At 41.1% G+C, this 23,262-nt stretch overlaps 2 protein-coding genes and 1 long non-coding RNA gene across 3 annotated transcripts; 2 read left to right on the forward strand and 1 right to left on the reverse strand.

Annotated features, from left to right (window-relative positions):
* The first annotated feature begins 2,205 nt into the window (after positions 1 to 2,205).
* LOC310668622 (vomeronasal type-2 receptor 26-like) lies at positions 2,206 to 8,692 on the forward strand. The gene is made up of 6 exons (XM_083422034.1): positions 2,206 to 2,499; positions 3,998 to 4,289; positions 4,586 to 5,395; positions 6,140 to 6,367; positions 7,332 to 7,458; positions 7,727 to 8,692. Exons 1-6 carry the CDS (start codon positions 2,273 to 2,275, stop codon positions 8,623 to 8,625), a joined length of 2,583 nt encoding a protein of 860 aa, XP_083278160.1. The 5' UTR covers positions 2,206 to 2,272; the 3' UTR covers positions 8,626 to 8,692.
* On the reverse strand, positions 3,488 to 21,487 carry LOC310668638. The gene is made up of 5 exons (XR_014506741.1): positions 21,412 to 21,487; positions 20,060 to 20,207; positions 16,701 to 16,881; positions 15,168 to 15,289; positions 3,488 to 3,858 (listed from the first exon to the last, which is right to left on the reverse strand). It is a non-coding gene; the product is annotated as an uncharacterized lncRNA (long non-coding RNA).
* On the forward strand, positions 13,007 to 21,433 carry LOC310668621 (vomeronasal type-2 receptor 26-like). The gene is made up of 6 exons (XM_083422033.1): positions 13,007 to 13,918; positions 15,423 to 15,714; positions 16,008 to 16,817; positions 18,638 to 18,865; positions 20,053 to 20,179; positions 20,448 to 21,433. The coding sequence occupies exons 1-6, from the start codon at positions 13,692 to 13,694 to the stop codon at positions 21,344 to 21,346; spliced, it is 2,583 nt and encodes an 860-aa protein (XP_083278159.1). The 5' UTR covers positions 13,007 to 13,691; the 3' UTR covers positions 21,347 to 21,433.
* Positions 21,488 to 23,262: the final 1,775 nt, after the last annotated feature.

The raw sequence follows: 23,262 nt of genomic DNA on the forward strand, positions 1-23,262 counted from the left end.
AGAAGGGGGGGGTCAAGAAGAAATTGTGTGGGTTTTTTGTTTTCTTGTTTTAAACTATATGCAAAGACAAGTGATTGGAATTTCTGTGGAGACTTAATAATTTTTTTTTATTTTTTTAATGTAATAAAGAAAGCATCCACCCAGATTCTTAGGAAGTTGAGGTAATTTGATTCTGTTTTTTATTTTAACTTTTGGAATGTTCTAAAGTAAGACTGTAAACTTTGTTATGATCATCCTGACTTATCTTGAGGTAAAGTGACTGGCCAAAACAGTGCATGGATTTTATGAAAGATTAAATAATTAAGTAAGAAAGTAAAAAAATATTAATAAATAAATTCGTAAAGAATAATAAAGCTGCTAGAATGCTAGCCTGGTTTCTGCACAGACAATTTGTTTATGAGTAGAGAAGTTTCTGCTCAAAGACGAGGAGGAAGTTGGCTCCATGTGCAACAGAAGCTCTCCTTCCGCAGAACATGTCAAAGGGGAAGGGAGAGTCGAAAGTTCAGAGCAACCTTTCTCCCCTCAACCAACCCCTGAGAACTTTCCACTGTTGGAGAAGCCTTTCGAAGATGGGGTGGAAATTCACTTGAAGTGGCTTTGAAGCCACCAAGGCGCTTCTTCCCTTCAGGGGGAGAACCAGAAGGGAGCGGCAGGAATCAAGCAGCCCAGACCCACCCAAAGTGCCAGAGGATGGGCTTGAGAAAACCCTCCCCATCGCAGGCTCTACAAGTCTCTGTCTCTAGCAGCCTCTAGGAAACAAGATCCCACCACCATGTGTCCCGTTCACAGTAATGAGGATGGTATTTCTCCGCATTCTCCACTGATTGATTTTTATTTCTTCATTTCTTGAATCTATATACTGCCCTATCCCAGAGGCCTCAGGGTGGTTCACAGAACAAAATCAAAATTTAAAGCCACAATATATAGAATCAAAATAAAAACACCAAGCCAATAACAATCTCCACCCCCCCAACCCCCCAAAAAAGATGACTGTCCGACCTCTGCTTCAAAACCTCCAAGGAAGGAGAGTCCATGGTCGGATCCAGCTTCAAGTCTCTTCTTTGGTCCTTGTGGGCAAAGTTCAAACCAAACTTCCAACTCCCAAACACACCCCTTGACTTCTGTCCATCATGTTTTTCTTCCGCTCTGCACCTGCTGCTTGAGCCAGTCAAGAATCCAGAAAGTTAGTGTGAAGAAACTTATATCTGGAATTAGCCAAACTAAGAGAATCAATAAGAAATCATTCAGGAAAAAGAATGGGATGTTTATTAAAACTACATGATGAAATATGTTTCCCATGATTACTCTTGGTGGAGCATAGATTAAATTCCACAGAGGTAAGAGAATGGTCTTTTGTAGAATAAGAACAGACACAGAAATTTTAAGAAATGAGGAATAAGGAACCGTATACAGGTAGAAGGAAGTTATTAACAAATCTGGGAATAAAACCAGTGATTAGACATAAATAAGAAAAGTAAGAGAAGTGAGAGGAAATAGATAAGGTGAAGATAAAAGTACTTCTTGATGGAAACATATGTTTATAGTAATATCGCTGATGGTTTGTATTTCTTAAAGAACTGTATGTCTTTGGTAAGATTCTTCATTTAACTTTCTTTCTATTTTTTCTATTTCTTGATATTCTTTCTCTTCTTTTCCCCCTTTTCTATTTTCTTTTTGTATAAAGTGTTTATTTAATTACAGAACAATATGTTTGATTTGCGTATTTTTTAATGTGTAAAGAAAGATCGTAAAAAAACAATCCATCATTTTGTCCTCTGAGTTTAGACATTTCATCATATTCCACCAGTTTCATCAGAAGGGATCGGCTAGAATCAAGCATGTTTTTCTCCAGCTCTGCACCTGCCGCTTGAGCCATTCAAGACTCCAGAAAGTTTTTGTGATGAAACTTATTCCACTTGGAATAATCAAAATTATAGTCATCTCATCTTCTGAAAGCTCAGGAGATATTTCGGGAGATTGCATGAGCCACGGAAAGCAACATGACAATATTAATTGCGCTGTGTCTGAGAAAGAAAAAGTTGGTGCCGAGAATATTTCCTGTGTTGGAGACAGACTGAGTCAAGATGCAGAGCTGGCGAAAGAGGGGTGTGCCTGCCTTGTGCTTCCAAGCTCTGAAGGTAGAGTTGAAAACCACCCAGATTGGGAAAGCCCACCCAGATTGGGAAAGCCCACCCAGTCTGGTCTTGCAAGAGTCTTTGGGTTCTTCTGCTCCGCCTCCTTGGCAGTAAGAGGAGGAGGAGGCAGAGCCAGAATGAGATCCCTGTTCCTTCTGTTGCAGCTTCTGCTGCTCATGATGCCCTTTGGAGTCTGCGGGAACCACAAGGCGAAATGCCCCTTGAATCTGGTCAGGGATGAAATGGATGCTCGCAATTACTACCGGCCTGGACACTTTCTCATCAGTGGGATCATCTCTCCAAAACGCTTACATAAGGAAACTCCATACATCTTTTCTCAGACACCCTTGGCCCGGAATGAGGGGTATGTAAAATCATATGTGGATAGGTTTCATGGTCCTCCAGTCCTTGTAATGGTTCCTATTTATCAAGGAAAGAGCGCCTTTCTCAGGGCTGGGGAGACAAGGCTGTCCTCATGTTGCAGGTCTACCCTGCCCTGACCATTGGTCTTGCTGGCTGGGCTGATGGGAGCTGGGGGTCCACTAAAAGATTCCACCCAAACCTCTCCCATTTCCTTGTTCCCTGGGTCTTCCTTATTGAAACACTCTCCTACCTATGGATGCACTGAATTACCCCACCTGCAGGATGCCATGAAACTCAGGGAATTCCACCTTTGAGCTCTGGAAATTGTCTGAGTTTCATGGCTTCCTGCAGGTGGGGAAATTCAGTGCAAACTTTTGAACCCTGACCAGATTCATTGGCATTCTTGCATTCTTCTATTATATCCTTTTAATGATATAATATTATAAATGACCATCAACAAAATGTCATTAAAGAATGCTATAGTTTTAAAAATGGATTTTTAAAATCCTACAGCTTAACGTTTGGTGGCTGGAGAGCAGGAAATATGTGCTTTAATTGAAATGATAAATAAAATAACATGAGTCAGAAGACTTGCTTGTTAGTGGAGTCTAAAATGTGAAAAGGAATTATTCCTTTTCTTTACACACACACAACTGGTCTCATTTCTAACGATTGCAATGGTTGACACAGTAGGTACCTGTTTCCTAACCCAGAGGGTGGCATGAAACTCAAGCAATTTCCAAGCAACTAAGATTAATTATTTTACGTTTATTCTATTTCGATCACAGTTCTCTTTATACAACACAACAGGACACCTACATCTCAGAATGAAAAAATCTCTCTTGAAAATGGGTGGATTTTTATGGGAGAAGAGCAGGAATGATATGCTTCAAATAAAATGATTATATAAAATAATACAGACCAGGGGGTGTCCTCATTGTTGTGCAAAATTATAGGTTTTACCACGCACTCAAAGCTGCAAGCCACCAGGCCTCATTTCTAAGAAAAAGGGGACTGAGGTATTTGGTGCTTCCCCTCCTTCAATAAAATTTGTCTCTTATCTACCTATAGTCTAGCCCCTTGGAAGAAGCCAAAGACCACTGCAGCAAAAGCAGCCCTTGCAGCAACTTCCCAGTATAGCACACATTTTGAGGGGCGCCTTCATTTCTTACTCATAGAACCACTATATAATAGAATCATAGATTGCAGAGATGGAAGGAACCCGGAGGAATCTCACCTGAAGCATCCATGACACATGGTCACCTTCGGAGGGAGTCTCTTCCACTGTTGAACAGCTCTGTGTGCTGTTTGCATCAAAGCTCCGGTCATGGAGCAGAGATCTCCAAATTTTTATTCTATACTAGGCTGTAAAGGGTTTGATATTAATGCAATAGGATTAATCAACACATACTAATCTTTTTGGCTCGTATATATAATGTCCCCACCCCCATTAATATGAATACCAGTTTCACTCTTTTTAAACGATTCATTTCTTGCAGAAACACACCTAGGATCCACTGGTACATGTTGTCTTTCCTGTTCACCATTCAAGAGATCAACCAGGATCTCAGGCTCTTACCAAACATCACCCTGGGCTACAACATCTATGAGAACCATTTCAATGCAAGGATGACTTCGGACGCCATGCTAGAGCTGCTTGCAGGCAGTGGATGCAATATTCCCAATTATCACTGTGGAGAACAGAATCACCTGCTGGCTGTTCTTGAAAGAAGCAACACTTTCATCTCAAGAGTGATTTCAGCCTTGTCAGGCATCTACAAAATCCCACAGGTAAGTAGTGGGAGAGCATGGAAGCACAGAAAATTTCAACTGCGTAAAATTCTATTTTCTCTTTGGAGGGGTCAAGTGGGGATATTTTTCAAAATAGGAAAATCCTGAGCTATGGATCCAACATCCCTTTTTCAAAACTGAGCCTTCACCAACTTGACACCTCCAGATGTTTCCGACTAAAACTCACATCAGCCTCAGCCAGCACAGATTTAGATAGATATCTGGCATTTCATATGATTAAATACCCGTTATGATGAAAGTAAAATAAATTGCTGATCTTTTGCTTTCCTTGCTAGATCAGTTATGGCTTCACTGCCCAGGTTCTCGAAGGTACAACCCTGTTCCCTTTTGTCTACCGGATGACTCCCAAAGAGGAAAGTCAGTACCAGGGGATTGTTGAATTGCTCCTGCATTTTGGATGGACGTGGATTGGCCTCTTCACTCCAGACAATGACAGTGGAGAAAGATTTGTGAGCGCTGTGCAACCTCTGATGCTCAGCAAAGGGATCTGCATTGCTTTATCAAAAATTATACCAGAAAATGATCTAAATCAATTTTTCAGGCCTGGGGAACCTGTTTTCCTATGGAGACAAGTTGGGGTATTTCTTTCCTATACAACCAATACAATGAGTATCATAATACTCATGGCAATACATCATTTCTATGAGAAGGAAATAGGGGCAAAAGTCTGGATCACAACAGCTTTGCTAGAAATCAGAACTGGCATTTACCTCCCTCCAAATTTATTCCAGCATCTCCATGGTTCTCTGTCCTTTGCAATTCAGACTGGAATAAGGAGCAGCAAAGGTGACCAATATAAATGGCAGACCAATCTTGTGGATTATTTCAATCAAGCATTTCAGTGTTCATATTCAAAGCATCTGTTGTCCGTGAAAGGCAGGATAAGATGCAGAGAGGAGGAGAAACTGGAGTCGTTGCCCCAAGAGGAGTATGAGAGAGCCCTGTTTCTAGAGAGTTATAGCATTTACATCCATGTTCAAGCTGTGGCTCAGGCCTTGCATGCTTCGCTTTCATCTAGATCCCAGAGGAGGCTGAGGGTGGAGGAAGGAGAGCAATGGGGACCCCAAAGGCTACAGCCGTGGCAGGTATTTCCTTCCCCTTTTTGCAACCTGCAGTCCACACAGATGCTGAACTTGACTGGGGATAGACCTGTAAAATAACATAGTTACTATTAGTACTAGTAATAGTAGCATACAGCCCAACATTTCTCTGATGAAAATAGAGACGTCCCATTCCATAACAATAATCACTGGGCAACAATTTTTTACTTTTTGAATGTTGTCTAGATTTCTACAACTGCTTTAGGGTATTTTTGCACTGCTGAATCAGGAAATGGCATCCGTTTATCTCCATCAGGTCAGGTTTTTGTGCTATGTTGATTTGAAAAAAATCAGATCTTGTGACAAAATCGATTACATTTTTGTGGCATTATCAGCTGATTTTTGTCAACACTTATCATCCTAAATATGTTTTTAAGAGAAAAAAATGTTTTTCCAACAACATCGGTAATGGTTGCCATTGTTTAGCAGAACACATTTCAGTGATTGCTTGCTGCTGTCAATGAACAGTTTCTCCAATATACATAGGCACATTCTAAGGAAAAGTGGGAAATTCCAGGATCAAATGAAAAACTGTCTCTAATCCAGGGACATCCCTGGAAAATTGGGGCACTTGCAGGGTCTGTAGTAATAGAAATGGCTGAATAGGAATTCCAGTCTACATGAGATACACGCAGGCCCCAAATCCTAAGAGGTTGAAGTGAGTAGGACTGAGATATCCATCTTGGCTTCCCGTTTTCTTAATGCTGGTGTTTTCCCCTGCCATTCCAGCTTCACCCTTTCTTAAGAGAAATCCGGTGTCTGAATACTTCCAGGGGCAGGCTGTGCTTGGATGAGAACTGGGAGCTGCCAGCGGACTTCGATATTGTGAACTGGGTGATGTCTCCCAATAAGTCTCGTGACATTGTGAAAATTGGGAATATAAGGAGAGAGACGTCTGCTGGCATAAAGTTCACCATTAACCCAGAAGCCATTGAGTGGAACAAGAAATTCAATAAGGTAGGGTAAATCACAAAGGGAGAAGGCTAGGAGATGATTACTATGTTTTTCCTTAAACAACCGCTGAAAAATGACCATATCAGGATATCAGGTTGACCAATGGTGTCTTGACCGTCAATAACAGCTGCAAACACCACTCTTTCTTTTCACAGCAGGTGAGATAGGAGGTGAATTTTGGGTGCTCAAAGAAAGGATAGAGCACAGAGGTCCTCAGATTAGACACCAGAATCTTTGACAGAAAGGACTACGTAGATAAGAAGAAAAGGGAAAGCCCCTAGTAAAAGTGAACTATTGGGTTTTCATACATGCAGAAGGATGGAAAGTAATTTATTTTAGAAATGATAATTACGATTTATTGTGGACATTTTAAATTTATGGAGTAAGCTCACTTGTAGATGTTGCAAATGTTAAACTATTGTATGTGCAGAAATTGAGAAGTGCACGGATGTTGGCGAAGGATGAGAAGTTAAAAAAAATACCCCTATTGTAATAGAAGGTTAATGTTAAGGAATGGCATATGAACTAGAAATAACTAGTCATTCATCAGCAATAAGAGGAAACCTTGCATGCCTCAAGAACAGAGTGAGGGAAACCAATATTTGGAAAAGTCATCTTAAATTTGTCTTAATTAGTGATTGAGAGATTATCCGAATCCTGAAATTTGGGGAAATCACATTTCAGACTCCATTGCCATTTTCTTTGAAGATTTATTAAGCAGGGAAGCAGGTAAACGGAGAAGAGGAAACAGAGTTCTGTGGCACAAACCTCAGTTGTCCTGAACGAATTATGAAGAACAAGATATTCTGGTCACCCCAATGGTCAGTGGGGGGGTTGAAAGGACCCTGATGAGGGGTCAAAGGCTGCAGTCCAGAGATCCGTTTCAATTCACTCTATGAGTGAATTACATACCCACAAATACTTCTAACTGTTCCTCTTTCTTGCACCTTCTTGTCTTTCTGGTTAGGCCGTGCCTCGTTCCAGGTGTACAGAAAGATGTCGACCTGGATATGCCAAGGTGGTTCTAGAAAGAAAGCCCGTTTGCTGCTATGCTTGTGCTAGGTGTGCGGAAGGGACCTTCTCCGCCCAGGAAGGTGGGTGACTCCAAGGGGGAAGGTATTTCTGGAGAGAGTAAACACAGGGCAGTAATCCAGTCTCAAACACTTTTTGTGAGATTTCTGCAGACATTGGGGAATGTGGCTCCTTCCTCAACTTCTTTACAATCACCTTCATTACATCCTGGAAGAGAGTTGAATGGAATGACCATAAGGAAGAAATCTCTAGGATTTCTTCAAAATGTAATCGAGTTCAGATCATTAGGGATGTAAGTGATGTTGCAGCCACTCTTTTTCTCTTCCTCAGATGCAGAACATTGCACCAAATGCCCAGAAGATCACCATTCAAACAAGGACAGAGATCAATGTGTCCCCAAGATTACCACCTTCCTGACTTATGGAGAATATTTGGGAATGGTTTTAGCTTCTGTTGCCCTCTTCTTGTCCTTAACAGCAGGCATTGTGTTGGGAATCTTCATTAAATACAAGGAAACTCCCATAGTCAAAGCCAACAACCGGGACCTCTCCTACATCCTGCTCGTCTCCCTCCTGCTTTCCTTTCTGTCCTCCTTCCTCTTCATCGGGCGCCCAAGGAAAGAGACCTGCCTTCTCCGACAAACGGCCTTCAGCATCATCTTCTCAGTTGCTGTTTCTTCTGTCTTGTCAAAGACCATCACCGTGGTGCTGGCCTTCCTGGCCACAAAGCCCGGGAACAGAGTGAGGAGATGGCTGGGCAAGAGTCTGGCCAACTCCATTGTCATCTCCTGTTCTGGGGGGCAAGTTCTCATCTGCACCATCTGGCTGGGCTCTTCTCCCCCATTCCCAGAGCCGAACATGCGCTCCCAGCTGGGAGAGATCATCCTGCAATGCAACGAAGGGTCTGTGGCCATGTTTTACGTTGCCCTCGGCTACCTGGGCTTCTTGGCTGCCACCTGCTTCACGGTGGCTTTCCTAGCCAGGAAGCTGCCCGGCTCCTTCAACGAAGCCAAGCTGATCACCTTCAGCATGCTGGTCTTCTGCAGTGTTTGGGTGTCTTTTGTGCCCACCTACCTGAGCACCAAGGGCAAGTACATGGTGGCCGTGCAGATCTTCTCTATGTTGGCCTCCAGTGCTGGGCTTCTGGGCTGCATCTTCCTTCCCAAGTGCTACATTATTGTGCTGAGGCCTCATCTGAACACAAAGGAGCACCTGACAACCAGAAATTAAGGGGCATCTGATTCTTAAAATAGTCCATGTTCCTGATGTCCAGAAGTGCATAAAGGAAACACACCTGCTCATCCATGTTGCTCCTTCTCCTCCTCTGAAAGAGATTATGTTCATTCTTAGCCCAACTTTTATGTAGTCCTGTTCACATGAACAGTAAGATGGGAGGAAATGTTTTGCTACCTTGCTTTGCGTCCTGGTCTACTGCCCTTAGTTTGTAAACTATTATCTTTTAACAATTTTTTGTTTTTGGAACTTATATTTATCTCACAACAAGATAGTCTAGAGGGAGATAGGAGTTAGGTTTTTTAGTCTTTTTGTTTTGCTATTAACCATATCAATTCTGATATTCAACAATACTTTCTAGTTATGTCATTTCTAGATATTCAAATACCTGTGCTCCATTTTCTACAGGTATGCTGTATCATTCAGAAGTTCACTTCACATAAATTCGTTCTCCTAAACTTTGTATCTTAATAAATTGAGAAAATCATTTAAATTATCTCACGTAGTCTCCTGTTTAATTTCTGTATTGTGTAAGCTCTGTTCCCTGTTCCAAAGAGTAGCAACTGACCTTAGCCAAGCCTTGATTGGAGTACAATGGATTTTATTGTGTTGTCCAGGATATGACACATTGCGCACTGATGTTGAGTGGATCACCAGATTACGAGTGAGCCAGCCACAAATTTAGCATTGGAGGGAATCAATGAGATGATGCCAGATAGTTGGATTCCCTGCCTGCCAAACCTTTTAAGAGGAGTCATCTTATGCTCAGTCAGGAAGGAAGAGCGAGAGGCCTCCTCCTCCAACTCAGGTTCCTCCCATTCAGGTCCCCATTTATAGAACAAAACCAAGATCAGATGCGCAAGTAAAATTAATTGACAGAACAGCCACTGATGAAGAATTTAGAATAGGTTAATAAGCCAAGATTGCATCCTACTTAAACTTTCAACACGAAATTGGTGGTAAGCTCATTAAGTTCTCAGTCTTATTGCAATTCAACCTGTAGAATTCCAATGAAGGGTGCAATATAAAATTAATAAATAAAGGTCCTAAGAAAGCTGACTAGTTTATGTATGTATGCAACCACAGCAGCTAGAACTTTATATGCACAGAAATGGGAAAAGTTCCCCACCAAGGAGGAATGGCTTATGAAACTGGGGGAATAGGCTGAAATGGTGAAATTACCTGCTAAAATGACCATCCAAAATGATGGATTGTTTAAGGAAGAATGGAGATCATGGATATATTATCTGTCAAACCATCATCCATACATGAAGTCAAAGGCAGAGGATTATTGAAATACGACATCGGGGCTTACATAATAAAAGCACATATATTTTAAAACATCTGATAAAAAGGAGTAATAAAAACAAACATCGAGAAAGGAGAGGTGGGGAGTCAAGAAGAAATTATGTATTTATTTTTACAAGTTGTATAAGAAGAAAGGTGTATTGGAATATCTATGGAGAGTTTATTTTAAAAATTGTTTTAAGAAATATATTTTCATTAAGGATCCACCCAGATTCTTAGGAGGTTGAGATAATTTGAGTTTGTTTTATTATTTTAACTTTTTGTATGTTCTGAAGTAAGTTTGAAAACTTTTTAATGATTGTCCTGCCTTATCTTTACGTAAAGCGCTTTGGGAGTTATTGGCCTAACCCTGTGGTGCGTGGATTTTATGAAACAGATGAAATGAGTAAGTAAGTAAGAAGTAAATATTAATAAATAAATGGATAAAGAATAATAAAACTGCTAGAATGCTAGCCTGGTGCAACGGGCTTGGCGCCTCAATGTGCCTGCTCTTTCTTACATATATTGCCCTCACCTCACTGAACCACCCTTAAAACCAATGCTAACTATCCCAGAGTATTCTGTGGGGGACCTAGGTGTGGGGGATAACCAGTGAGCTGGAGTCTCAAGCAGATGTTTTTAAAATAACAATAAAGATTTATTTTAAAACCAGGTAGTATGATACAAGTGGAGAAACGTAGGTTACTTCAATAATGATATGCTAGTTCAATTCTGTAATGGTTCTAGGGGTTGCTCCTGCGTAAGCTTGTCCCAACCTCTGGCTGGGTTGCCTGAGTGAACCTTTCCTTTCCGGGCAGCCACTCGCCCGTGACTGTCTCAATCGCTGGCAGAATCCGTCAGTGGGCGTTTCTTAAACTTCTTCCAGCAAAGAAGCTCTTTGACGCCAAGTCTCCGCCTACTCTCCCTGCGCGGAAGCCTTCTGTGCAACGAGGGTGTAGGCAGCGGAGGACCCTTCCTCTCCCCGCTGGTTCCCGGCAAGGAATCATGGGACAGCCTCGCCGATTCCCCCATCTGCCCCCCTTCTCCACTGGAGCTACGTTGATTCTCTTCCCCAGAAGACAGGCTGCCTCTCCCACTCCCGGGACGCTCTCTGGGATCCCTTTGGAGCTTGCTCTCTCCATCAGACACTGATGGCAGTTCCCTGACACTAAATATTTGGCTTTATTTGTTATTTTTAACCCTGTCCTCTCTTCTAACTCTACCTTCTCCTTTTCTTACAAATTTTTCACTAGTAATTTTGTTTTTTCCTTATTTAATTTAAACCCTGATAGCTGTCCGAATTCATTCATTTTAGATAAGGTTTCTAATATGCTTTTTAGTGGATTTTCTGTTGTAATTATCAGATCATCAGCAAAGGCCTTCACTTTATATACTCTTTCCCCCAATTTTATTCCTTCTATTTTTGGATCATCCCTTATTGCTTTTAGATGTATTTCTAGGACTGTGATAAATAATAGTGGCGATAATGGGCAACCTTGTCGTGCCCTTTCAGATGTTAAAGGATTCTGATACTTTGTTATTTATAATCAACCTTGCTTTTTGTGTTTTATATATTGCTTGAATTCCACAACTCATTTTTCCTCCTAGATTCATTTTTTCTATAGTTTTTTGCACAGATTTCCAAGATACACTATCAAAGTCAGAACTGCCTTTTTATCTGGCCGGATAACCTGAAGCGTATGTAACCTGAAGCGTATGTAACCCAAGGTACCACTGTAATCAACTTAAACTGAAAAAAAGATGATACAGTGCCCCGCAAGACGAATGTCTCGCAAGACGAAAAACTCGCTAGACGAAAGAGTTTTCTGTTTTTTGAGTCGTTCCACAAGACGAATTTCCCTATGGGCTTGCTTCGCAAGACGAAACGTCTTGCGAGTTCTTGCGAGTTTGTTTCCTCTTTCTTAAAGCCGCTAAGCTGTTAATAGCTGCTAAGCCGTTAATAGCCGCTAATAGCCGCTAAGCCGCTAATAGCCGTGCTTCGCAAGACGAAAAAACCGCAAGACGAAGAGACTCGCGGAACGGATTAATTTCGTCTTGCGAGGCACCACTGTATACATAAGCAAACGGGTATGACCTGGATACAATACCATCAACAAAATTTAAATTTTTTTTAAGGCAGATAAAAATAGGAATGGATTTGACGCTAAATTATCAGATTTCGAAAGTGAACTTCTACTAAATATTAAAAAGAAAACCTCTCTAAAATGTACAGGTTATTATTGGATTGGAATTTAAGACGAACAAGTTAAAGATGTGATGGTAAATGGGCCCAGGATTTCGGCTACCCTACAGAATTGGAGAAATGGGAAAGCCTGTGGAAAAATGATATGAAATTCACAGCATGCTACCTGATTAAGGAAAATTTTATGAAGATGGTATACAGGTGGTATTTTACTCCATCAAAATTAGCAAAGAATAATTAAAAAAGCAGTAGATGTTGGAGGTGCCAGCATGAAAATGGAAACCTTTTCCACATGTGGTGGATGTGTCCAAAAAATTTTGGGACACGATATATGACGAATACAAGAAAATGTTAAAATACACATTTCCTTGAAAAAAAAGAATTATTTTTATTGGGTATTTTCACAACAAACATCCCATAGGCCTGTTTTTCTTTATGCTACTACAGCTGCCTGGATTCTTGTAGCAAAATATTGGAAGAGTAATGTAATACCGACAAAAGAAGAATGGCATTTAAAGCTATGTGAATATCTGGAATTAGCCAAACTAAGAGAATAAGAAATCATTCAGGAAAAAGAATGGGATGTTTCTTAAAAGATGAAATATATTTCCCATGATTACTCTTGGTGGAGCATAGATTAAATTCCAGAGAGTTAAGAGAATGGTCTTTTGTAGAATAAGAACAGACACAGAAATTTTAAGAAATGAGGAATTAGGAACCGTATAGAAATAGAAGGAAGTCATTAACAAATCAGGGAATAAAACCAGAGATTAGACATAAATAAGAAAAGTAAGAGAAGCGAGAGGAAATTGATAAGGTGAAGATAAAAGGACTTCTTGATGGAAATATATGTTTATAATAATGTCGCTGATGGTTTGTAGTTCTTAAAAAACTTTGGTAATATTCTTCATTTAACTTTCTTTCTATTTTTTCTATTTCTCGATATTCTTTCTCTTCTTTTTCCCCTTTCTTTTCTATTTTCTTTTTTCTTTTTGTGTAAAGTGTTTATTTCATTATAAACAATATGTTTGATTTGTGTATTTCTTAATGAGTAAATAAAGATCGTAAAAAAACAATCCATCATTTTGTCCTCTGAGTTTAGACATTTCATCATATTCCACCAGTTTCATCAGAAGGGATCGGCTAGAATCAAACATGTTTTTCTCCAGCTCTGCACCTGCCGCTTGAGCCATTCAGGACTCCAGAAAGTTTTTGTGATGAAACTTATTCCACTTGGAATAATCAAAATTATAGTCATCTCATCTTCTGAAAGCTCAGGAGATATTTCGGGAGATTGCATGAGCCACAGAAAGCAACATGACAATATTAATTGCGCTGTGTCTGGGAAAGAAAAAGTTGGTGCAGAGAATATTTCCTATGTTGGAGACAGACTGAGACAAGATGCAGAGCTGGCGACAGAGGGGTGTGCCTGCCTTGTGCTTCCAAGCTCTGAAGGTAGAGTTGAAAAGATTTTCCAGATTGGGAAAGCACAGGCAGTTTGGTCTTTCAAGAGTCTTTGGGTTTTTCTGCTTTGCCTCCTTGGCAGGTAAGAGGAGGAGGAGGCAGAGCCAGAATGAGATCCCTGCTCCTTCTGTTGCAGCTTCTGCTGCTCATGATGCCCTTTGGAGTCTGCGGGAACCACAAGGCGAAATGCCCCTTGAATCTGGTCAGGGATTTAATGGATGCTCGCAATTACTACCAGCCTGGACACTTTCTCATCAGTGGGATCATCTCTCCAAAATGCTTACATAAGGAAACTCCATATGTCTTTTCTCAGACACCCTTCGCCAGGAGTGAGAGGTATATAAAATCATATGTGGGTGGGTTTCATGGTCCTCCAGTCCTTGTAATGGTTCCTATTTATCAAGGAAAGAGCGCCTTTCACAGGGCTGCGGAGCCAAGGCTGTCCTCATGTTGCAGGTCTACCCTGCCCTGACCATTGGTCTTGCTGGCTGGGCTGATGGGAGCTGGGGGTCCACTAAAAGATTCCACCCAAACCTCTCCCATTTCCTTGTTCCCTGGGTCTTCCTTAGTGAAACACTCTCCTACCTATGGATGCACTGAATTTCCCCACCTGCAGGACGCCATGAAACTCAGGCAATTCAACCTTTGAGCTCTGGAAATTGTCTGAGTTTCATGGCTTCCTGCAGGTGGGGAAATTCAGTGCAAACTTTTGAACCCTGACCAGATTCATTGGCATTCTAGCATTCTTCTATTATATCCTTATAATGATATAATATTATAAATGACCATCAACAAAATGTCGTTAAAGAATGCTATAGTTTTAAAAATGGATTTTTAAAATCCTACAGCTTAACATTTGGTGGCTGGAGAGCAGGAAATATGTGCTTTAATTGAAATGATAAATAAAATAATATGAGTCAGAAGACTTCCTTGTTAGTGGAGTCTAAAATGTGAAAAGGAATTATTCCTTTTCTTCACACACACACAACTGGTCTCATTTTTAACTATTGCAATGGTTGACACAGTAGGTACCTGTTTCCTAACCCAGAGGGTGGCATGAAACTCAAGCAATTTCCAAGCAAATGAGATTAATTATTTTACGTTTATTCTATTTCGATCACAGTTCTCTTTATACAACACAACAGGACACCTATATCTCAGAATGAAAAAAATCTCTCTTGAAAATGGGTGGTTTTTTATGGGAGAAGAGCAGGAATGATATGCTTCAACTAAAATGATTATATAAAATAATACAGACCAGGGGGTGTCCTCATTGGTGGAGTCACTGATGAAAATAGGTACAAAATTATAGGTTTTACCACGCACTCAAAGCTGCAAGCCACCAGGCCTCATTTCTAAGTAAAAGGGGACTGAGGTATTTGGTGCTTCCCCTCCTTCAATAATATTCTCTCCTATAGTCTAGCCCATTGGAAGAAGTCAAAGACCAATGCAGGAAAAGCAGCCCTTGCAGCAACTTCCCAGTATATCACACATTTTGAGGGGCGCCTTCATTTCTTACTCATAGAACCACAGTAGAATAGAATCATCGAGTTGGAGAGATGGAAGGAACCCGGAGGAATCTCACCTGAAGCATCCATGACACATGGTCACCTTCGGAGGGAGTCTCTTCCACTGTTGAACAGCTCTGTTGCTGTTTGTATCAAAGCTCCTGTCATGGAGCAGAGATTTCCAAATTTTTGTTCTATGCTAGACAGGAAAAGGTTTGCTATTAATGCAAAAGGATAAATAAATACTAATCTGTGTGGATTATATAATGTTTCCTCCGTCCCATTAATATGAATACCAGTTTCACTCTTTTTAAAGAATTAATCTATTGCAGCGAGGCACCTAGGCTCTACTGGCGCGTGTTGCCTTTCCAGTTCACCATCCGAGAGATCAACCAGGATCTCAGGCTCTTACCCAACATCACCCTGGGCTACAACCTCTATGAGAACCATTTTGATGCAAGGACGACTTCGGACGCCATACTAGAGCTGCTTGCAGGCAGTGGATGCAATATTCCCAATTATCACTGTGGAGAACAGAATCATCTGCTGGCTGTTCTTGAAGGAGGCAATACTGTCTTCTCAAGAGTGATTGCAGCCTTGTCAGGCATCTACAAAATCCCACAGGTAAGTAGTGGGAGAGCATGGAAGCACAGAGAATTTCAACTGTGTAAAATTCTACTTTCTCTTTGGATAGGTCAAGCAGGGATATTTTTAAAAATGGGATAATCCTGAGCTGTATATTCAACATCCCTTTTTCAAAACTGAGCCTTCACCAACTTGACACCTCCAGATGTTTCTGACTAAAACTCCCATCAGCCTCAGCCAGCAGAGATTTAGATAGATATCAGTCATTTCAGATAATTAAAAATCTTATGCTGAAAGTAAAATAAATTGCTGATCTTTGCTTTACTTGCTAGATCAGTTATGGCTTCACTGCCCAGGTTCTCGAAGATAAAACCCTGTTCCCTTTTGTCTACCGGATGACTCCCAAAGAGGAAAGTCAGTACCAGGGGATTGTTGAATTGCTCCTGCATTTTGGATGGACGTGGATTGGCCTCTTCACTCCAGACAATGAAGATGGAGAAAGATTTGTGAGCGCTGTGAAACCTCTGATGCTCAGCAAAGGGATCTGCATTGCTTTATCAAAAAGAGTACCAGAAAGTGATTTGGATCAATTTATCAGGCCTGGGGAACCTTTTTTCCTATGGAGACAAGCTGGGGTATTTGTTTCCTATATAACCAATACAGTGAGTCTCATAATAATCATGGTAATACATCATTTCTATGAGAAGGAAATAGGGGCAAAAGTCTGGATCACAACAGCTTTGCTAGAAATCAGAACTGAAATTTTCCTCCCTCCAAATTTATTCCGGCACCTCCATGGTTCTCTGTCCTTTGCGATTCAGACTGGAATAATGAGCAGCAAAGGTGACAAATATAAATGGCAGACCGATCTTGGGGATTATTTCAATCAAGTATTTCAGTGTTCATTTTCAAAGCATCTGTTGTCCGTGAAAGGCAGGGTAAGATGCAGAGAGGAGGAGAAACTGGAGCCATTGTCCCAAGAAGAGCGTGAGAGAGTCCAGTCTCTAGACAAATATGACACTTACATCCATGTTCAAGCTGTGGCTCAGGCCTTGCATGCTTCGCTTTCATCTAGATCCCAGAGGAGGCTGATGGTGGAGGAAGGAGAGCAATGGGGACACGCAAGGCTACAGCCGTGGCAGGTATTTCCTTCCCCTTTTTGCAACCTGCAGTCCACACAGATGCTGATCTTGACTGGGGATAGACCTGTAAAATATCATAGTTACTATTAGTACTAGTAATAGTAGCATACCGCCCAACATTTCTCTGATGAAAATAGAGACATCCCATTCCATAACGATAATCACTGGGCAACAATTTTTTACTTTTTGAATGTTGTCTAGATTTCTACAACTGCTTTAGGGTATTTTTGCACTGCTGAATCAGGAAATGGCACCCGTTTATCTCCATCTGGTCAGGTTTTTGTGCTATGTTGATTTGAAAAAAAAATCAGATCTTGTGACAAAATCGATTACATTTTTGTGGCATTATCGGCTGATTTTTGTCAACACATATCATCCTAAATATGTTTTTAAGAGAAAAAAGTTTTTCCAACAACATATATTGATTACCTGATAGAAACATCGATTACTGTAAACTGAATGGTGGGCATTGATAAAGGTAAGTACAGGTAAATTGCATGTTGCTTCACCATTTTTCAAACTTCAGGGCTTGAACTTCTTGGAACTCCTGGAATGCTCAGCGGCAGGGAGGTCTCTCTTCAGAGTCCAACAGTAGTCAGCCATCATGACTGCGTCCCAGCGACCCTGATACCTGATCTCCATCTCTTTCATGTCCTGATGGAATCTCTCCCCCTGCTCGTCACTCATTGAACCCAGGTTCTCAGGAAACCGGTCCATATGTGAAAATAGGTAGTGCATCTTGACGCTCATGTTGCAGCCCAGGTTTCTGAAAGCAGTCAGCATGTTGTTGACAAGTTCTGCGTAGTTTCTTGCCTTATTGTTGCCAAGAAAGTTCTTCACTACCAGAACAAATGTCTTCCACGCTTCCAGTTCCACTTCGTTCATTGAGTTTCCAAACTCTGGATCTCTGATGAGCTGATGGATCTGAGGACCGTCAAAGATGCCAGCTTTCAACTTCTCCATGGTCAATCCTGGAAAAGCCTGGCACAAGTAAGTGAATCAGTCACCATCCTTGTCCAGAGCCTTGGTGAACTGCTTGATTAAGCCAAGCTTGATGTGCAGCGGTGGGAAGAGTATTAGATCATTCAACTCCTTTTGGAAAAATGGATGTGGAGCATCATCTTCAAGAACCACTTCTTATTAATCACCCAGAACTATTGGACCTGAATACTTCTTGTCATTAAAATAATCATTTCCAATCAAAACAATTATTTGACATGGCATTTTACCCCCACCAACTTCTTGTAAAATGCTCCACACAAGCGTACATGTGAACAAAAACGTTAAAAAAATGGCATGTGGCCATAGCTCAAAAACTTGACCTGATTGAGCAAAACCAATGTGATTTTTGGGTTCAGTGCATCAGAATCGTTCTAAATCAACTGAAAAAACGCAGACAAGAAATAGCACTGTTTATACCCCACACGTCTTTTTGGGTTGCCTCAGCACTCTGGGCAGCTCCCAACATAAAGAAATTCATACTAAAATATTAAACATAATAAAAATTCCTGATATAGGATTGGACGCCTTGTGGGTTGGATAACTCCACATCTGCCAACATTTCTCCAATGAAAATAGGGACATTCTAAGCAAAGCTGGGAAATTCCGGGATCAAATGAAAAACTGTCTCTAATTCAGGGACATCCCTGGAAAATTGGGGCACTTGCAGGGTCTGTAGTAATAGAAATGGCTGAATAGGAATTCCAGTCTACATGAGATACACGCAGCCCCAAATCAGAAGAGGTTGAAGTGAGTAGGACTGAGATATCCATCTTGGCTTCCAGGTTTCTTAATGCTAGTGTTTTCCCCTGCCATTCCAGCTTCACTCTTTCTTAAGAGAAATCCGGTGTCTGAATACTTCCAGGGGCAGGCTGTGCTTGGATGAGAACTGGGAGCTGCCAGCGGACTTTGATATTGTGAACTGGGCGATGTCTCCCAATAAGTCTCCTGACCTTGTGAAAATTGGGAATATAAGGAGAGAGACGTCTGCTGGCATAAAGTTCACCATTAACCCAGAAGCCATTGAGTGGAACAAGAAATTCAACAAGGTAAGGGGAATCACAGAGAGGGGAGGCTAGGAGATCCTGAATATGTTTTTCCTTGAACAACTGCTGCAAAATGACTATATCAGGATATCAGGTTGACCAATGGTGTCTTGACCGTCAATAACAGCTGCAAACACCACTCTTTCTTTTCACAGTAGCTGAGATAGGAGGTGAATTTGGGGTGCTCAAAGAAAGGATAGAGCCCAGAGGTCCTCAGAGAAGACACCAGAATCTTCGACAGAAAGGACTACGTAGATAAGAAGAAAAGGGAAAGCCCCTAGTAAAAGTGAACTATTGGGTTTTCGTACATGCAGAAGGATGGAAAGTAATTTATTTTAGAAATGATAATTACTGATTTATTGTGGATATTTTAAATTTTGTTTGTTTGTTTGTTTATTATTAAATTTGTGAGGTCCATGCCTTTACACAAAATACCATAAAACATTATTAAAAGATAACAATAAGATTATAAAAGTAAGCTAAAATTCATGCCATGCTATCCCAGCAAGGAGACTACCCAAAAACCCCCACCATTCAGGAAAGAAGATACAGCAACAGGTTAGGAAAACAATGGGAGGGACCTCACCGTTTTTAAATTTATGGAGTAAGCCCACTTGTAGATGTTGCAAATGTTAAACTATTGTATGTGCAGAAATTGAGAAGTGCACAGCTGTTGGTGAAGGATGAGAAGTTAAAAAAACAACAACCCTATTGTAATAGAAGGTTAATGTTAAGGAATGGCATATGAACTAGAAATAACTAGGACATTCATCAGCATAAGAGGAAACCTTGCATTCCTCAAGAACAGAGTGAGGGAAACCAATATTTGGAAAAGTCATATTAAATTTGTCTTAATTAGTGATTGAGACATTATCCGAATCCTGAATATTGGGGAAATCACATTTCAGACTCCATTGCCATTTTCTTTGAAGATTTATTAAGCAGGGAAGGAGGTAAACGGAGAAGAGGAAACAGAGTTCTGTGGCGCAAACCTCAGTCGTCCTGAACGAATTATGAAGAACAAGATATTCTGGTCACCCCAATAGTCAGTGGGGGGTTGAAAGGACCCTGATGAGGGGTCAAAGGCTGCAGTCCAGAGAACCGTTTGAATTCACTCTATGAGTGAATTACATACCCACAAATACTCCTAACAGTTCCTCTTTGTTGCACCTTCTTGACTTTCTGGTTAGACTGTACCTCGTTCCAGGTGTACAGAAAGATGTCGACCTGGATATGCCAAGGTGGTTCTAGAAGAAAAGCCCATTTGCTGCTATGCTTGTGCTCGGTGTGCGGAAGGGACCTTCTCCGCCCAGGAAGGTGGGTGACGCCAAGGGGGAAGGGATTTCTGGAGAGAGTAAACACAGGGCAGAAATCCAGTCTCAAACACTTTTTGTGAGATTTCTGCAGACATTGGGGAATGTGGCTCCTTCCTCAACTTCTTTACAATCACCTTCATTACATCCTGGAAGAGAGTTGAAAGGAATGACCATAAGGAAGAAATCTCTAGGATTTCTTCAAAATGAAATCAAGTTCAGATCATTAGGGATGTAAGTGATGTTGCAGCCACTCTTTTTCTCTTCCCAAGATGCAGAACATTGCACCAAATGCCCAGAAGATCACCATTCAAACAAGGACACAGATCAATGTGTCCCCAAGATTACCACCTTCCTGGCTTATGAAGAATATTTGGGAATGTTTTTAGCTTCCGTTGCCCTCTTCTTGTCCTTAACAGCTGGCATTGTGTTGGAAATCTTCATTAAATACAAGGAAACTCCCATAGTCAAAGCCAACAACCGGGACCTCTCCTACATCCTGCTCGTCTCCCTCCTGCTTTCCTTTTTGTCCTCCTTCCTCTTCATCGGGCGCCCAAGGAAAGAGACCTGCCTTCTCCGACAAACGGCCTTCAGCATCATCTTCTCAGTTGCTGTTTCTTCTGTCTTGGCAAAGACCATCACAGTGGTGCTGGCCTTCCTGGCCACAAAGCCCGGGAACAGGGTGAGGAGATGGCTGGGCAAGAGTCTGGCCAACTCCATTGTCATCTCCTGTTCTGGGGGGCAAGTTCTCATCTGCACCATATGGCTGGGCTCTTCTCCCCCATTCCCAGAGCCGGACATGCGCTCCCAGCTGGGAGAGATCATCCTGCAATGCAACGAAGGATCTGTGTCCATGTTTTACGTTGCCCTCGGCTACATGGGCTTCTTGGCTGCCACCTGCTTCACGGTGGCTTTCCTAGCCAGGAAGCTGCCCGGCTCCTTCAACGAAGCCAAGCTGATCACCTTCAGCATGCTGGTCTTCTGCAGTGTTTGGGTGTCTTTTGTGCCCACCTACCTGAGCACCAAGGGCAAGTACATGGTGGCCGTGCAGATCTTCTCTATGTTGGCCTCCAGTGCTGGGCTTCTGGGCTGCATCTTCCTTCCCAAGTGCTACATTATTGTGCTGAGGCCTGATCTGAACACAAAGGAGCACCTGACAACCAGAAATTAAGGGGACATCTGATTCTTAAAACATTCCATGTTCCTGATGTCCAGAAGTGCATAAAGGAAACACACCTGCTCATTCATGTTGCTCCTTCTCCACCTCTGAAAGAGATTATGTTCATTCTTAGCCCAACTTTTATATAGTCCTGTTCACATAAACAGAAAGATGGGAGGAAATGTTTTGCTACCTTGCTTTGCCAAGGATTACAATGAGTCTTGATGTACTGCCCGTAGTTTGTAAACTATTATCTTTTAATAATTTTGTGTTTGGGGAACTTATATTTATCTCACAACAAGATCGTCTAGAGGGAGATGGGAGTTAGATTTTTTTAGTCTGTTTGCTTTGTTATGACTACCTATTAACCATATCAATTCTGATATTCAACAATATTCTAGTTCTGTCTTTTCTAGATATTCAAATACCATGTGTTCCATTTTCTACAGGTATGCTGGATCATTCAGAAGTTCACTTCACATCATTTAATTCTCCTAAACTTTGTATATTAATAAATTGAGAAATTCCTTTAAGTTCTCTTCCGTAGTCTGCTGGTTTAATTTCTGTATTGTGTAAGCTCTGCTCCCTGTTCCAAAGAGTAGCAAGTGACCTTAGCCAAGCCTTGACTGGAGTAGAATGGATTTTATTGCGTTGTCCAGGATATGACACATTGCGCACTGATGTTGAGTGGATGTCCAGATTACGAGTGAGCCAGCCACAAATTTAGCATTGGAGGGAATCAATGAGATGATGCCAGATAGTTGGATTCCCTGCCTGCCAAACCTTTTAAGAGGAGGCATCTTATGCTCAGTCAGGAAGGAAGAGCGAGAGGCCTCCTCCTCCAACTCAGGTTCCTCCCATTCAGGTCCCCATTAATAGAGCAAAACCAAGATCAGATGGGCAAGTAAAAATAATTGACAGAACAGCCACTGATGAAGTATTTAGAATAGGTTAATTAGCCAAGATTGCATCCTGCTTAAACTTTCAACACTTCAAATTGGTGGTAAGCTCACTAAGCTCTCAGTCTTATTGCAATTCAACCTGTAGAATTCCAATGAAGGGTGCAATATAAAATTAATAAATAAAGGTCCTAAGAAAGCTGACTAGTTTATGTATGTATGCAACCACAGCAGCTAGAACTTTATATGCACAGAAATGGAAAGAGTTCCCCACCGAGGAGGAATGGCTTATGAAACTGGGGGAATATGCTGAAATGGTGAAATTACCATCTAAAATTACCATCCAAAATGATGGATTGTTTAAGGAAGAATGGAGATCATGGATATACTATCTGTCAAACCATCATCCATACATGAAGTCAAAGGCAGAGGATTATTGAAATACGACATCGGGGCTTACATAATAAAAGCATATATATTTTAAAACATCTGATAAAAAGGAGTAATAAAAACAAACATCAAGAAAGGAGAGGTGGGGAGTCAAGAAGAAATTATGTATTTATTTTTACAAATTGTATAAGAAAAGTGTTTTGGAATATCTGTGGAGACTTTATTAAATTTAATTTTTTTAAATATCTTTTTATTAAGGAACCATCCAGATTCTTAGGAAGTTGAGCTAATTTGAGTCTGTTTTATTATTTTAACTTTTTGTATGTAAACTTTTTTATGATTGTCCTGCCTTATCTTTACGTAAAGCGCTTTGGGAGTTATTGGCCTAACCCTGTGGTACATGGATTTTATGAAACAGATGAAATGAGTAAGTAAGTAAGAAGTAAATATTAATAAATAAATGGATAAAGAATAATAAAACTGCTAGAATGCTAGCCTGGTGCAACGGGCTTGGCGCCTCAATGTGCCTGCTTTTTCTTACATATATTGCCCCCACCTCACTGAACCACCCTTAAAACCAATGCTAACTATCCCAGAGTATTCTGTGGGGGACCTAGGTGTGGGGAATAACCAGTGAGC

This window comes from Podarcis tiliguerta (assembly GCF_965153285.1).
Source record: "Podarcis tiliguerta genome assembly, chromosome: 18".
Taxonomy (NCBI): domain Eukaryota; kingdom Metazoa; phylum Chordata; class Lepidosauria; order Squamata; family Lacertidae; genus Podarcis; species Podarcis tiliguerta.

What these genes read in the sequence shown, in the direction of transcription:
- LOC310668621 (XM_083422033.1), top strand. Translation starts at nt 13,692, where the DNA reads ATGAGATCCCTGCTCCTTCTGTTGCAGCTTCTGCTGCTCATGATGCCC. An exon ending in GCATCTACAAAATCCCACAG is followed by an intron (nt 15,715 to 16,007) that starts GTAAGTAGTGGG and finishes TTTACTTGCTAG; the next exon opens with ATCAGTTATGGCTTCACTGC. An exon ending in GACCTTCTCCGCCCAGGAAG is followed by an intron (nt 20,180 to 20,447) that starts GTGGGTGACGCC and finishes TCTCTTCCCAAG; the next exon opens with ATGCAGAACATTGCACCAAA.
- LOC310668622 (XM_083422034.1), top strand. Translation starts at nt 2,273, where the DNA reads ATGAGATCCCTGTTCCTTCTGTTGCAGCTTCTGCTGCTCATGATGCCC. An exon ending in GCATCTACAAAATCCCACAG is followed by an intron (nt 4,290 to 4,585) that starts GTAAGTAGTGGG and finishes TTTCCTTGCTAG; the next exon opens with ATCAGTTATGGCTTCACTGC. An exon ending in GACCTTCTCCGCCCAGGAAG is followed by an intron (nt 7,459 to 7,726) that starts GTGGGTGACTCC and finishes TCTCTTCCTCAG; the next exon opens with ATGCAGAACATTGCACCAAA.